At 44.8% G+C, this 17,159-nt stretch overlaps 1 protein-coding gene across 4 annotated transcripts in view; it reads left to right on the top strand.

Annotated features, from left to right (window-relative positions):
- Nucleotides 1–14,195: 14,195 nt before the first annotated feature.
- The window catches only part of golga4 (golgin A4), a 28,414-nt gene continuing 25,450 nt past the window's right edge, over nucleotides 14,196–17,159 (top strand). For 2 of the 4 annotated variants that reach the window (XM_072677560.1, XM_072677558.1), the window contains exon 1: nucleotides 15,358–16,560. In XM_072677560.1, coding sequence (XP_072533661.1) covers nucleotides 16,354–16,560 — 207 coding nt within the window. In that variant the 5' untranslated portion in view covers nucleotides 15,358–16,353. Of the gene's footprint in view, nucleotides 14,399–15,154; nucleotides 15,230–15,357; nucleotides 16,561–17,159 lie in introns of those variants that run through there. The other 2 variants (XM_072677561.1, XM_072677559.1) reach the window with 2 other exon arrangements.

The raw sequence follows: 17,159 nt of genomic DNA, 5'->3' as shown, positions 1-17,159 counted from the left end.
TTGTTGCGGAGAACATCTGACAGCCACGGGGAAGGTGGAGAAGAATTTGCTGACCTAGGGGAGAAAGGGCAGAGAAGGTCGACAGAGGTGGAGATAGATGAGAGGAGAGCGTCTGTAGCAGTTTCAAGTGGGAGAGAGGAGAAAGATTCGAGATGAGGAAGAGTGGTCAGAACAGTTGAGGCAAGAGCTGAGGGGGAAACAGAGTGAAGATTGCGGTGAAGAGTGGAAGAGCTTGCAGAGGTGGTGGTTGAAGGAGCAGAGAGGGGGAGTGAGAAGGAGAGAAAGTGGTGATCAGAGAAGTCCAAAGGAGTCACAGCCACATCCAGAGCAGGGACAGGTCTGCTGAAGATCAGGTCCAGAGTGTTCCCTGCTCTGTGTGTTGGTGCAGACTGGTTGAAAACGAGATCAAAAGAGTATAGGATTGGGAGAAGGCATGAAGACTGGAGTTTCTCTGATGGAAGGTTGAAGTCGCCGAGTAGAATAAGTGGGGTGTCAACAGGGAGTCCACTCAAGAGAACATCCAGTTCATCAACAAAGTTGCCCAAAGGACCAGGAGGACGATAGAGAACGATGATGTGAAGTCTAGTGGGAGAAGAGACAGTGACAGCATGGTATTCAAAAGAGGAAACGTCAAGATTAGAAAAAGAGAGCGGGGTGAAGCGCCACAGAGGAGAGAGAAGTAGACCGGTGCCGCCGGCTCTGCCAGTCCTTCGTGGAGAGTGGGAAAAGGCAAAGGCAGACCGAGCAGAAGCGAAAGCTGAAATGAAATCTGCCTTCTGCACTGCAGACTGGCAATTCCACAGTCCCCCAGTTACCATCACATTGGTATTAGAACAAGGTGGGTAAATGAGGTTACCGGAATTGCGGCGTCTGCATCAGTATCTGCTCAAGTATCTGTTCAAGTTAGGTCTTCTTCCAAGTCTTCTTCCAAGACTTGTCATTCTTTCTGAAGACTTTCTTGGTATTTAAGATCTTGCCTTGACTTCCCCTTTATGGCCATTTCTTATTGACATTTTAGACAATAGAAAAATATTTAATTAATGAAGAATCTTTACATTATTGGATAAAGCTCATAAATAGCCCTTTCATAACCATTTTGTTTGCAGACCTTGCTTTACCAGGGATAGTTCTAGAAGGTGCTGTAAATATTCAAATCTTTCCTTTATTTGTACACCAGGATCAAAATTATAAAGTATACATTACTGTGGTATTGTACATGTTGTAAAAAAAACATAATTTTACAATTATGTGACAATTATTTTTCTCCCCAATTTAGATCATCAATTACCCAACCCATACATATATGGCTGTGGCTTGGAGATGCTGCTTTGTTTCCTCTGGCACTGGAAACCTGCAGCGTCTGGATAAGGAGATTGATTTGATCAAGTATCAGGAAACACTGTCAGAAGATGGTGTCTGGCTATGCATCACATTTTCATCAGATAATAACAGCCAAAGGGTGCTCCATTAATTACTAAAGATACTTGTCATGAAGGGGGTGACTAATTCTGAGACTGCAGTAGTCATTAAAAACATTTTGTGTTGAATTTATTATATAACATTTGTTATATAAGTTGTGTTGAGCTATTAAGAATGTTCTTGTTTAATTAGTTTGTTGTGAACAGCTGAAAGTTGGTAAATTTGGCTAATGTGGCAGTGTGTCAGCCCTGCGGCGCCGCGCCCCCCCAGGGGCGGCTTCGGGCCGCGGTCCACAGGCTCCTTGGGACTTTTCAGTCGATGTTGGGTTGATTTCAATGTTCATGTACTTTCTGTTCCTCCCGTTGGTTTTCTCACTAAGGACTTTTATGTTGACAGCAGTCGAAGCAAGACGCCATGTTTTCTGTTTAGTTCTGATTCGTTTCTGAGCTGGAGTACAAAGGGAGCAAACGCAGATGCCTCGGCGCCGAGAATTACTCTTGCTATGCCAAGCTGAGAAGTTGGCTTCACGTTCAGGAGACTTCTAGGGAGGTCTACGAGTTCAAGTAGTATATGCTCTATCGGAGCGGTTTCACGTTCAGGAGTTCACTGTCTGGTTCACCGGTTGGTCGCCAGGGAGATTTGGCATCCGGTTCCCTTGCACCCTAGTCGAGTAAGTTCATCGGCGCCTGACGAGCGCAGTTTTGGGGTGAGGTTTTTGTTTACTAGTTTCATTGGTTCCTTTGCGTTCTAGCCTTCCTTCCCCCGTTTGATTTGCACCCTCTCGCTTTGCTCCCGGACTACTTCCCAGCCTCAGGTGGTCTTCCAGGTTAAGCCCCATTTCAGTTGTCACCTGTTTGTTTTCTGTTTCTGTTAATTGGACCCTGTACTTTGCTGCCTCGTTTTGGTTGTGTTTGTCTGTTTTGTTTGGTCATTAAAGACTATTTTCCTTGCATTGCTCTGTCCCTGCGAGTGTTCCCTTGTCTCACCTAGCCAGCATGACAGAATTCTCGGCCCTCCGAACAGCGGGGATGGACGCCTTGGATCACGCTGTTCGTGCCCAAGGTCAATTCTTGGGGCAGCAGCAACACACTCTGTAGAGCGTGTCAGAGACTGTCGGCCACCTGGCGCAGCAACAGGTGGGCCAGCAGCACCAAGTCACCCAACTAGTGGGTGACGTTCAGGGGCTCACAAATCTAGTAAAGACTTTGTTGGAGCCTGCTAGCTCTCCCAGTCCCGTCTACACACCCCATAGCGCGTATCCAGTTGGCAAACCGGATACATACAGTGGCAATCCGGAACTTTGCGAGGGGTTCTTGCTTCAGTGCGAGGTCTTCTTTAAGAACTCTCCGACTGGCACTGACCAGGCGAAGATCGCCTTTATAGTATCCCGGCTCGCAGGGAAGGCTCTGGATTGGGCCACTGCCACCTGGACGGAGCTTAGCGAAGGATCCCTCTCGGAATACCTTAAACATTTTAAGGCGGTGTTTCTACACCCCCGAGAGGGACTCACCAAGGGCGACCTGCTGCTGCGCATGGAGCAGGGATCCCGGTCGGCTGCTCAATACTCCCTGGAGTTCCGTACTCTGGCGGCAGGGAGCGGATGGAATCAGCCGGCCCTCTTGGCCCTGTTTCGTAACGGGTTGAACCCCCGTCTGCAGCGGGAGCTGGCCTGTCGGGGCGAGACGTTGGGGCTGGACCAGCTCCTTGGTCGCCCTACTCACCTCAGACCCCACGGAGCTGGGGGATCGGTCACCTGCCCCAAGAAGCAGGCCAGCCAAGGTGCGCCAGGGAGTATAGCACTCTCCAGTTCAGCGGGTGCGGTGGCCTCCGCCTCACCAAGTACACCGGAGAGTGAGCCCATGGAGGTGGGTATCGGCCGCTTGGCTCCAGAGGAACGCAGTCGTAGGACTAGAGAGGGGCTGTGTTTCTACTGCGGGGATGCGGGGCATCGTCGCAGAGACTGCCGGAGGAGGATCCTGATGGCTTCCCGCCCAAACACTGATGGGCGCGGGGAGGGGACTCCTCGTGCTAATGCGGTGAGTCTGCCCGTTCCGGGGCTAGTGTCAAGGTCGATCACGTTGCCAGTATTAGTGACCTACCAGTCCCAGTGTGTGTGTGTTGCAGCGTTGATCGACTGCGGTGCGGAGGGGAGCTTCCTGAGGGCCGACATCGTGGAGCGTCTGAGAATCCCGGTGGAGGAACTCCAGAGACCTCTCCGCATCACCACCCTGGACGGGCAGCCCATGGGTCCTCGCCCCATTACCCACGTGACCACTGGGGTCCACCTAGCCGCGAGTTTCTTACACCAGGAGGAGGTCTCACTGCTGGTACTCCCGGCCTCCGAGCATGAACTGATACTAGGTCTGCCATGGCTGAGTAAACACAACCCTCATATTTCCTGGCCTGACAGGGAGATAGTGTCTTGGTCCTCGTATTGCCGCGCACACTGCCTCAATCTCGCCCCCCTTAGAGTCAGGTCCACTTCTGTGGAGAGTCCAGAGCCAGAGTCCCTAGTCGTCCTGCCTTCCGAATATGCGGACCTTGTAGACGTCTTCTCTAAGTCCGGTGCTGCTAAGCTTCCCCCCCACCGCCCGTATGACTGCGCCATCGACCTAGTAGAGGGAGCGGTCTTACCCAAAGCACGAGTTTATCTCCTCACTGGGGAGGAGGAACGGGCGATGGAGGAGTACATAGACAAAGCCTTAGCACAGGGGTACATCACGACGTCTAAGTCTCCTGTAGTGTCAGGGTTTTTTTTTATTCAGAAGAAAGGGGGGGGGTTGAGGCCGTGTATAGATTACAGGGCGCTTAACGCGATAACCAGGCGCTTCCCCTATCCCATGCCGTTGGTCCTGTCCGCCCTTGAACAGTTGCGGGGGGCCCGGGTGTTTAGCAAGTTAGACTTGCGCAGCGCATACAATCTCGTGCGGATCAGGGAGGGGGACGAGTGGAAGACGGCGTTCATGACCACCAGGGGGCATTACCAATACTGGGTCATGCCGTATGGCCTAGCCAACGCCCCCTCCGTCTTCCAGTCGTTTATCAATGACGTCCTGAAGGACTACCTCGGACGATTCGTGGTGGTCTTTCTGGACGACATACTGGTGTACTCCCCTGACCTGATCACCCATGTGCGTCACGTCCACCTGGTCCTGGCGAGACTCAGGTCCCACCTGCTGTTTGTTAAATTAGAGAAGTGTGTGTTCCACGTGCCGGAGATTCCTTTTCTAGGTTACATCATCAGCGAGCGGGGGGTTCTTATGGATCAGGCAAAGGTTCAGGCAGTTCTGGATTGGCCGTCACCAGGCTCGGTCAAGGAAGTACAGAGCTTTCTAGGCTTCGCAAACTTCTACAGGAGGTTCATTAGAGACTTCAGTAGTTTGGCAGCGCCCATCACGTCATTACTCAAGGGAGCCCCGCGGCGCATCACATGGACGCAGGCCGCAGAGGACTCGTTTCAAGCACTCAAGCGTGCCTTCACGTCGGCCCCATTGTTGCGCCACCCCGATCCCCGTAGACCATTCGTGGTGGAGGTGGATGCTTCCAGTACAGGGGTGGGGGCCGTCATGTCACAAATACAGGAGGGAAGCGACCGCTTGCACTCCATCGCGTTTTACTCAAAGAAGCTCACAGGAGCAGAGCGGAACTACGGGGTAGGGGATCGGGAGCTCCTGGCAGTCAAGATGGCGCTGTCAGAGTGGCACCATTGGTTGGAGGGCGCTGACCACCCATTCCTGGTACTTACCGACCATAAGAACCTCGAGTATCTCCGGCAAGCTAAGTGTCTGAACCCCAGGCAAGCCAGGTGGTCCCTGTTTTTCGCCAGATTCCGGTTTCACATCACGTACAGGCCAGGCTCCCGTAACACTAAGGCGGACGCCCTCTCCCGCATCCACCAAACGGAGGAGGGGGGGAGGTGGACCCGGTACCCGTATTACCACCTTCCGTTTCAGTCGCGGTGATTCAATGGGACCTCGATACAGAGATAGCCGAGGCGCTTTCCAGCACCGTCGTTCCTGCGGTGTGCCCCCGGACAAGGTCTATGTACCGAGTGCGTTCCGGGAAAGGCGGGCAGACATTCACCGTATAATCGCTTCATGTAGCACCTGTGCCCTGTGCAAAACCCCCAAGACGCTCCCTTCAGGGAAGCTCATGCCTCTGCCCGTCCCTGACCGCCCGTGGTCTCACCTGGCGGTGGACTTTGTCACGGATCTGCCCGAATCCGGGGGTTACACGGTGGTGATGACGGTGGTGGATCGTTTCTCGAGGGGGGTTAGGTTCATCCCGTTCCCTACATTGCCCACAGCTATGCAGGTAGCCCAAGCCCTGGTAGACCACGTCCTCCGGAATTTCAGAATCCGGAGGACATAGTATCAGACCGAGGGGCCCAGTTCACTTCCCGGGTGTGGGGTGCGTTTTGCGAGCACCTGGGGGTGAGTGTAAGTCTTTCCTCAGTATACCACCCTCAGACCAATGGCCAGTGCGAGCGCACTAACCAGGAGCTGGGTAAGTTTCTGCGGATCTACTGTCACGACTACCCCAGCGACTGGTCGCGGTATCTGGTTTGGGCCGAGATGGCCCAGAACTCGCTGAGGTGCGCGACCACTGGCCTCACCCCCTATCAGTGTATGTTAGGCTACCAACCCCCGTTGGCCCCTTGGACTGCTGCGGAGACCCGGGTACCAGCAGTCGATGCATGGATGCGCCGCAGCGAAGCCGTCTGGGCCAAGACCCATCAGCACATCCAGACCTTCCTGCGGCGCTATAAGACACAGGCCGATCGGAAGCGTGGGGAGACCCCGTCATACGCGCCTGGAGATCGCGTATGGGTCTCCACACGGGACATTCGGACTGGTCTTCCGTCTCAGAAATTGGCAGCTAAGTACATGGGTCCATTCGAGGTTGTCAAGCACATCAACGAGGTTTTTGTTAAGGTTCGTTTACCCCCGCACTCACGTATACATCCTGTGTTTCATGTGTCACAGCTCAAGCCTGTGGTGTCTGGGCCCCTGGAGCCTGTAGAAGTGGATGGGACTCCCGCTTACACGGTCCGGCGAGTACTGGACTCCCGGCCGCCTCGGGGGGGGTACTGTCAGCCCTGCGGCGCCGCGCCCCCCCCAGGGGCGGCTTCGGCCCGCGGTCCACAGGCTCCTTGGGACTTTTCAGTCGATGTTGGGTTGATTTCAATGTTCATGTACTTTCTGTTCCTCCCGTTGGTTTTCTCACTAAGGACTTTTATGTTGACAGCGGTCGAAGCAAGACGCCATGTTTTCTGTTTAGTTCTGATTCGTTTCACTTGAGAGCTGGAGTACATAGGGAGCAAACGCAGATGCCTCGGCGCCGAGAATTACTCTTGCTATGCCAAGCTGTGAAGTTGGCTTCACGTTCAGGAGACTTCTAGGGAGGTATACCCTTTATACCCAAGGTATACCCAAGGGAGTGTTCCCTTGTCTCGCCTAGCCAGCATGACACAGTGGTGGCTTCTATTCTTTAGCCATGTTCACCCAACTCCTACACAAGCACTGCTTTGACTATTAAAGCTGAAATTGGTGTATCTTATTGTGCCATTCAAACACAAGGCACAAACTTTACATTTTTTTCCTTTTAATAAATGGTGGTACCATTTAAAGAAGGTGGGAGAACCCCCCAAAGAAGGGATGAAGCTCTTTCCCCTTACAAATCCCACCTGTACTAAAACAATTTATGGAGGCAGAAACTAATTAAAATACTTAACATTGGTAGGAAATACTTATTAAAAGGAAAAAAATTTAAAGTTTGTGCCTTTGAATGGCACAATAAGATACACCAATTTCAGCTTTAATAAACAATCAGTACACTACAAACCACACAAAGTCTCATTCATCAGTGGGGAAAACTATCCTTCTGGGCAAATTCACTACAAGCTGAGCATAATGAACGAGCAAAAGTTCCAGAGAGCAGTTTTATTTCATACAAAAGACAAACAAAAAAAAAGAAAAAACAGCAACTCAAATCAACCAATCAGTACAGGAAAAAAGGAAAATATTAACTGCCAATTAAGTCTGAATTTAATAAGTTGATGGAAAACAATAAATGCAAAAACACTAATATTACAACCATTTTCATGAGACCTGGACAACTAATACTAAAAATATAAAAAATGTGAAACCAGCTCGTGACCAACAGCTTGTTGCACTTTAGAGCAAGGGCCAATAAATTGACTTAATCAGACAAGTAAATGCTTTGTGTAGTTAAAGTATTGGTTGTACACACTCATATCAGAATATTATGACCACTCCTGGTTTGAAATTAATTTGGCCCGTTATATCATACACTTACCATATAGGAGCGTTTCTGTACTTCTACAATTTGCAGACTGTAGAACTTTGTTTCCTTTATTTCACCCTGTTCTACAATGGCCAGGACCCCACAGGACCACAGAGCAGGTATTATTTGGGTGGTAAGTCATTCTTAGCACTGCAGTGACACTGAGATGGTGGCATATTAGTGTGTTTTGTGCTGGTTTGAGTGGATCAGCCATAGCAGTGCTAATTGTATTCTATGAGATTATTATATCATTAGATACCTTCAGTTGGCTTGAATCCAGGTACCCTCTTTTCAAACAAGCTTCTGCCCATTAAATTCTGTACTTATTAGAGTTGCAAAACTGAGGCTTTACTAATGTTTCATCATACTATTTATAACTTATTTTCTGTATTAGATTATAAGATAAGAGCATTGTTTTAAAATTTACTTGACAAACTAACAATGACAAGCTGTTTGGACAGCTTCACAACCTTATTTGTTTTTCTTTGTCATTGTTTTCTTTTGTTGACCATTTCCTTATTTTCTTAAACCCATGCACTACAGTTGGCAAAACATATGCATAACCTTTATGCTTAAACACATGCACACACCCACACAGATTGCTTGTTAGAACCAGTGTGGGTTTTTCCATGCGTTTTATTATTTTTAATTATATGCTGGTAAACTTAATTATTTAAAAGGCAAATCATTTTGAGCTAGACAGCTAAACTGCAGAGATTACATATATGTAAACATGAATATGATCTAGAAGAGTACAGAATGTGCATGCTGAGGATAAATTGAAGAGGTATGCAGTGTACGCAGCAAGATTATGACATATGTGAACACAGCAGTTGAAATAGAAGAATACAGTACTTCTGTACCAGTGTTTAAGCAGCAATGTTTCCAGAAAGGCTGTGCAAGGAGTTACAGGTTGCCAGTATCAAATAGAGATGTGTGTGTGTAAAACTGTTGCAGAGTCTGGCCGTGATGGCTTGGATCCTCTGGTACCTTTGGCCAGACAGCTGTCGTCCATAATGCTGGTGGCTTTGCGGATGCAGCATGCGGTGTAAATGCCCATGATGGAGTGAAGAGAGACCCCCTTGATCTTCTTAGCTGTTACTCACTATATGCTGTAGGGTCTTGCTGTCAGGATTTCTAATACTAGGAGATATTGTTCATCACAACATAAATGTGTAAACGTAACCATTCACAAAGCTATTAATTTTATCATAGCTAAAAGAGCACCCTGCTGCAGACTTTGCAGTATTAATGTTACTGGACTTGACCAATTTTAACATTACTTCTCTTATTCTAAACTTGTCTAGAGAACTAGAACAGTTGAGCATCACACATCACCCCCATGGTTATGCAGTTTATATGCGTCAATATGGATCACCCAGAACCTGACATGGAGAAGGCAGAAAAGGGGATTCCCCATTCGCAAGTATTATTTGTTGGCCCCATACTATTATGTGACATGCTAATGTTAATGTTAGACTTGGCTGATTTTTACATTATTCCTGGTCTAGCAGCTAAAAAACTTGGCATCGTATTTGATTCAGATCTATCATTTGAGCAGCAAACTAAGAAACTCCTTATCTCTACAAGACGCAGAAAAGCTAGCACACGCTTTTATGTCCTTAAGGCTAGATTATTGTAATGCACTATTGTCAGGGTGTTCCAGCAAGAACCTCAAACTTCAACTAGTTTAAAATGCTGCAGCCAGGATCCTTACTAAAACTAGAACATTTGACCATTTCAGTCCAGTTCTATCAGCACTGCATTGCATTCCATATTGATAATAAAATTCTTCTATTAACATACATGGCCCAAGGACTCTTATTAGTGTAGCGCAGCATAGTCACCCACTGGGAATTGAACTCTGGTCTCCCACATGGTGTAATAGCTCACTGGCAGGTAGTGGTGTTATCCGTTATGCCACACCAACCATTTAGTTCTGTTTTTGGTGATTAATGTTTCCCCTTAGATAAAGGTTGTAGGTCCAGGGGTTCACAGACACAGGATATTGAGATGCTGGAGCTGTCGTCTCGCTGCTTACCAGTCCGGGGGTCTGGGGTCTCTCTTCCCTCCATCATGGATATTTACACCACATGCTGCATCCACAAAGCCACCAGCATTGTGAAAAAACAATCCAATTAACTGCAAAAAGAGCACTGTCAAAAGGCCTGCCAAAAAAGGCTCTGTCTAATGCTCTAGAGAGCACTGGTTGTCCAGTCTCTTCCTAAAGGCTCCTCCAGTGCCAGTGCCCCAGGTTTCTCCAATGCCAGCAACGTGGCTTCCTCCAATTAGGACTCTTCTTAAGCTACTTAAGAAGAGTCTACTTAAGCTACTGAGCGTAAATCCTAAATATAAATCTGCTCAGAATGAGCCAGCTTCTTTATAGAATGCCTTTAAAGGAAAAGGAACATTTGTTTTGGCCAAGTGAAGTAGAGTAAAATAGAAATGGAAGATCAGGTTTTGTACTCTTGTAAAATGTGGAAGTAACGAGAAAAGTAAAGTTTGAGTGGATGCAGCAAGGCTTGGCCTTAAAATGGAAATCAAAAGGTCATTGATTTGATCCCAGATGGTAACATCTATTTGCTGCCAGTGTACCCTCCAGCAAGATATTTAATTCCAAATTGGTCAGACTGGGGACAAGCCCTCCAGGGGACTGGTGTTGCCTCCAATTTCCTTCAGGCAAAAGTGTAGGATAGGTATTCATATTAACTTCTTAACTGCATCCCTCTATTATTGAACACATTTTTTTCAAATAACACACTAAAACATATAGTTACATAAGGTATGTGATTTAAAAAAAAAATCCAAATACATGTTTATGTACTTTCTAAAGTACATAATTTAAAACAGAAATGGACATAAGCTATTGTGACGACTCTGTGGAGGAACTTGAGACTTTTTGCGATTTTTCTTTTGCATCCTCTCCTCCATGACTCGAAAACTAATTTTGTGGTCTAATGTGGACTTTTGATTGGGGTGCATCAAGTGTTCATAGGTGGCGCTGGTCAGCATCATTGTTGAGGAAATTTGAAGAAATGGGACACAGCCTTGCACTAAGCAGGTATGCACAAATGCAGAAGAGCAATAGTTCAACTGTAACAAGTAATGGGACATATGTTTTCTATATGTGCTACCTACTTAATCTGTTCTTGGTAAAGTGGTGGTTTTTGGCCACCAGCTTCAAACTCCCGTGTCTGAGAGGCGTGATGGTGTTTTACCTGGATATGTGGTAACATTACATAAAATAGTGGAATTACAAACCTATAAACATGTAGAGTTTGTCTCACAGCTGTAGCTTTATCACAGTAATTAGATTTGATACATATGTTGTTCTGAAGGTGGTTCACCCAAAGCTTCACTTTACTCAGCTTTCTAAAGTGATTATTTTTTTCTACTACATTCATTTATGTAAGTTTAGCAAATTATACAGCCTATAGAATGTGTGTGTGTGTGTGTGTGTGTGTGTGTGTGTGTGTGTGTGTGTGTATTACACAGTCTATATAATAATGTGACTTGGAAAGAAGCCTAAAAAACAGCAAAGAACATCTGCAATTATCCCAAATGGTTTGTTTTGTTTTGGTCTGGTGAGACAAAAATCATAATGCTACAGCGCCTTGCAAAAGTATTCACCCCCTTGACATGTTACCTACTACAACCTGTATTTAAATTAGGGATGCACTGATCCATCTTTTTCTGTTCTGATACAGATCCAGATACATGAACTTTGCATGAACATCGGCCAATTCCCAATATCGATCCAATACCGATCCGATACCATTGTTAAATTCAGTCGTATACCTGACCGTCTGGGAGAGACCTAAGGAATCAGGATTGAAGTAGTCATTACTTTACTAACTTTATAAAACATACTATAACAAATGACAATTTCTGTTTATTGGTCACTAAAATGAATAACCGTGCGGGACCTAGGCACAGCGCTGTCTGGGCTCAGGACTTTTACTCTGAAATTGGAAGTCTGTGAGACTAAAGAGGAGCGAGTGGCTCCTCCCTTCTCGTTCTTCTTATAAGGGAGACAAGCTGGATTACTTGCTGATAGTTGATGACAGGTCAGGGGCATTTTGACCCTGGGTTATGAAGCCTAGAATACCGGCAGTGTGAGAATCGGGTTTCGTGAATGGATCGGTCTTTTGATTTAGACTAATTATTCGACACCCGATCCAGCTAACAATTTTTGTTAGTATCGGGACCGATATCCGATCCTAGTATCGGATCGGTGCATCCCTAATTTAAATGTTTATTTTTTTATCTGAATTTTATGTGATGCATCTGCACAAAATAGTCGATTGGTGAAGTGAAATGAAGCCGCTAAAACAGTCTGGTGCAACAAATTACTTTTAGAATTACCTTCAGAAGTCACATGTTAGTGAAATGAAGTCCACCTGTGTGCAATGATCACATGTCATGTGATCTGTCAGTATATACACACCTTTTCTGAAAGGCCTCAGAGGCTGCAACACCATTAAGCAAGAGGCACCACTAACAATGAAGAACAAGGAAATCTCCAAACAAGTCAGGGACAGAGAAGTACAAGTCAGGGTTGGGTCATAAAAAATATCCAAATCTTTGATGCTCCCCTAGAGCACTATCAAATCCATTATCATCAAATGAAAAGAACATTGTACCACAACAAACCTGCCAGGAGAGGGCTGCCCACCAAAACTCTCAGACTGGGCAATGAGGGCATTAATCAGAAAGGCAGCACAGAGACCAAAGGTAAAAAAACAAATAAAGATTTCGCGTTTGCCAAAAGGCACGTGAGAGATTTCCCAAATGTATGGAGGAAGGTGCTCTGGTCAGATGATACCAAAATGTAACTTTTTGGCCACCAAGGAAAACGCAATGTCTGGCACAAAACCAACACATCTCATCGCTCCAAGAACACCATCCCATGCAGGGACTGGGTCTGAGTCGACGGGAAGATGGGTGGTGCTAAATACAGGGATATTTGGTATAATGTTCTGCTATGGCCAAATCAAAGCCCAATAAATCTGAGACACTGGGTTCAGAATCTCCAACTTCTATGAACTCCTTTCTTTAGTTTTATATAAAGTTATTTACTTTTTTTATAATCATATGTGCTTTGAATAATAATAATGCAACTCTAATATTCTTATTTATTTATGAAGCAAATACATATTTGCTCAAGGAAGATGCCAAGACTCAGGCAGAAATTTGTGTGGCAAGTCCTGGCGAGGTGCATAGGCTTCTGCCTTCACTCAATCGATCACACCCTCCATCTCTCTGGAACCCCTGAGCAGATCTGCACATCAGGGACTCGATGAGAAAAAAATGCTAATCTCTTCCAGGAGGCTTCCCTCATACCAAGACTGAAAACATTGTGTGGGTGTGTAAGGATATTTTGTGGAAATATGGAGGTTCAGAGGCCATTTTTAAACTCAAAACTCATGACATCCTTTTTTCCCATAAGGCCATTAAGATTTTTTGGCAAAGAAACCATTTACAGAGCAAAGTTAGAATATCTCAGCGTCTCAACTTTTGATGACTCCATCTATCTTCTCTTTTTATTTTTACATTTACAGCAACTGCTAAAATCCATTGAGTCAGCTCCAAATTGAATTCCAATGCCAGTTTGAGGGAAATGCTGAGAATGTGGTTCCTGCTGTATCAAGCCATAAATGTCTACAGTGTATGCAGTTTTGCGACAAGAATGTACTGAGGGGTAATTTTCCTGTAAACCACAATTTGTTCTACACAAAATTGTTGTAATCACAGCAAATATGATTTTAATAAATAAAGCAAATGATTGATTTTTCTTACATAGCCTACATAAAATACATAAATGGATTTAGAGAGGAAAATAATTTTTAAGAGTGGTTGATAAATAAGGCCCAATAAGGGCAATAATATGCTCCAGCAGTACAGAAAAAGGACATAGTGTCAATTGTCATAATTTCATTTGAGAGGACAAGAAAAACAAGTTGGGGTCAGCTGCACATCTGTCATCTGCTCATCTTGAAATATATTGTGGTATATTGACAGGCAATTTTCACACATACTGAGTAGCATTAGAGGGACCGAATGCGCTTCCTACACTGCAACGTAAAAACTGGTGGGATGAGGAATGATGAATGACAAAAGGGTGATGCACTCACATGTTAATTGCCAGGTTTATTAGGTCTGTTAGAGCAGGGATATCAGTAAACTGTTCTGGACTCCGCCCCTTGCCCCTATTTATTACACTAGTTAGCTAGAACTAGTTGGGTAGAATCCTATTATTTTATCAATAGATGTTGTTTTTAATCAACCTCTGTTTCTATCTCTACCTTGCTTGTCGCTTGCTTTCCAAAGGGATTTGTCCTCATCGTCAAATTTCACCGTTTAACTTCTCTAAGCAATGCATAAAACCCGTTACTCTGTTGAGCCTCTCGCTCTGCCGTAGTTCCTCGGTTTTTCTCCACGTCGGCTGCATCTGCGCAGTGTTGGCCATACCTACCTGTGAAATGAGATACGACAAAATAGAGCTGCGGAGACTGTCACTGTAGGGTGCCTTCAGGGCCTAACAATAAGATAATAAAAATAACCCTTCGGAGACGATACCTTACTGTAAGCAATTATGTTTAAAAAACTGAAGCAGAAAATTAATGAGGAACAGTCACCACAAAGGAATGTCCAGTCAACACAGCAGGCCCAGGTTAGTAGCTCGCTATCTAGTAGCACAACACTCAGCGTTAGACAGAGACCAAAGTCAGTTTATTTATTTATCTTTTAAATTTTGTGACAATCTCATCAGTCTTTGCGTAAACGCTAGCCGTTTCTACTGCACGACAAAGCCCATATTGAAAGACCGTATGACTAGCGAGTATGGACACTGTCTTCAGCCATAACATATTAACTGTTTTGGATCTGAGAAGTTTGTCATGTGACATTTAAAAGATCATCACTAGGTTGTGCTTGAAACCGTAGTTTATTTGTTTTATTAAGTACGTTATAGAGGGTTGCATTCGGAACGGTTTGAACATCTGAGTTGACAAATTTGTACAGCGAAGCTAGCTTGCTAGCTAGATAGCTACTTGTCACAACACTCCTGAAGGACAGCTCGTTTCCGCGAACGTCATGCACGGTTATAGACCGTCAAACTAAACAAAAACCAGCTTGACCGGCTGATGAAGTCAAAAAATGCTCAAAGCCTCAGTGTTGTGACAAAACAAGCTTTATGTAGCTACATTATACTAAAACTGCACCCCCAATGATGTGGACTATTTTGACGTTAGTCTTTTTAGGTAAGTTGATGTGTGTTTTATCACATGGATAATTTTGTGCAGTTTTTGTTGAAAGTCTCCTTCAGATCTCCTTTTGCATATGGATGTTCGTCAGATTTTTCACGTTTGTACGCAATGTCCTGTTTTAATACAGTTTTGTGTCCAAATGCATAATTGTTCCTCCCTAGGTGAGCTCAGGTGAGAGGCGTGGTCAGCCTCCTGGCCTACACCAAGATTCTCTTTCCACCCCAAGTGACAGAGAGGTAAAGAATTGTATATTGCTATCTTGTCTTGAATTATACCATATATATATATATAGCTATATATATATATATATATATATATATATATATATATATATATATGTATATGTACTTTGCTTGCACAGTTTATTGTACTTTGAACTTAGAAATGTCAGCTTGTCTACTTGAGCTTGATGTTAAATTAGTACAGTCTACTCTTTCACATTTATCCAGATTAAGGACTAACATAAGGTAACAAATTGTGCTTCATTAGTTGGAGTCCCTTAATCAGATGAAATTAATTTTAGGTTCTTTTGTAATTGTTTAACAACTTTGATAATGATGTGTCTTTGGGTTATACCAGCTTATGAAAATATTGTGTGGCTTCTAGAAATTCGACTTGGTTAAATGTTTTTACTGGCCATTTAAAGAAAACATGCCAATAAAAGTTTGTGATTGTAAGTTTATGCCCTAATATAAATTAATATACCACTGTATCTTGTTATTTTGACCTTTCTGTGTTGACAGTGGAACAGTGAAAGCTCTCTTTTGGAATAGTAAACCGGAAGAGGTGTGATTAACATCCTCCGCATAGTATTTTATTTATTTATTTTTTTTCCTCCCATCCTTTTCATGTTCCTGATGATACTATATTGCAGACATTTAAAGCAACTCAATCACCTCTAAGCTCTGATTCAAACACTATTTTTCCTGCCTTTCTGATATCTCACCTCAGCTGATGGCATTTGCACTGAACATGTTCAAACTATTTGCATCAATGTGTAAACATAAAGGGTGCGTTAAATGGCTTTTCTACATTTCTGACGATTTCTGGACCTTTCCGTAGTGTCAGTCCCACGTCCTCTTACTTTTCTGGTGTGAGTTTACCTTTTTGATGTCCTCACTATTTCCAGTACTGAAAACCTTTGTACTTGTTTAATGTTGTGTTAGCTGAAATTCGAGCTAAAGAAAGCTGTTGTTGCTGCTAAATCTTCTAAATCAGATTGTGTGGAATGAGACAACAAAAAGTGTAAATGCAGAAGCTCAGTAAAGTTTCAGTGTCTCACTGTTCTCTTTCTCTCTCTTCTTGCTTTTATTTTATTTTTTGTCACAATCATGCCCTCTCTTGATTTTTACTCCTGGTGATGTTTCTCATTGCTCTCTGTTTCCTTCTCCAAACCCCCCAACTTCACTGCCTGGCCCAATCATTAATGCATTGGCTGATTTGGGGGGGGTGGGGTGTTGGTCAGCTGCTGGCCGGGATGATAGCAGAACCTGCTTTTCTCTCTGAATATACTATCTTTGCTCTGGACCATTCAAAACGACCCAAAGCGGCCCAGGTGCCCAGTGCGGTGAGTCCATCCTCACATATTGCCTCCTCCTTCTGAACCTGCCCCAAGTCCCTTAAGACCTACTGCCCTTACTCCTTCAGTCTTTTTATGCAATGCCTTTGGGGGTTCTGGGCTAGAGGTTGTGTGTGTAGCTGCTTGCGACCATCTGCCGTTTTCTTCTCTAGTTACTTGCTGTAACTCAAAGGCATTTCATCCTTAACTCTTGCATCTAATCCAGGGGTGCTTAACTCTGGTCCTGCCTGGTTGGAGTGCAGCACAGTTTAGTGTTTCTGTTCTGCTTTTTGTCTGTGCTCTTACACTACCACTGCACATCTACTAAACCTGGCAATTAATTGACAACTGTGTTTAATCTGGGAAATCGCCGAACTGTGCTGACTTCCAAGGCTGTAGCTTAACATCCCTGATCTTGTCCCTTGTAGTCCTTTTTCCAGTTGCCTGTGTGCTCTCTACAGTTTGCCTCTTGATATTTTTCTTTGTTTGTTTGTTTGTTTTTTTGAATGGCTCCCTTTTGATATCAAAGAGTGGATGATCTACCTATATGCGTAGCTGGTTCCCTGGTACTGTGTCTCCTTGTAGCTTTACTTGTCTTTTAATTGTGG

The sequence above is a fragment of the Salminus brasiliensis genome, chromosome 4, assembly GCF_030463535.1.
Source record: "Salminus brasiliensis chromosome 4, fSalBra1.hap2, whole genome shotgun sequence".
In the NCBI taxonomy this organism is placed as follows: Eukaryota; Metazoa; Chordata; class Actinopteri; order Characiformes; family Bryconidae; genus Salminus; species Salminus brasiliensis.
This window is presented reverse-complemented; position numbering and strand designations above follow the sequence as displayed.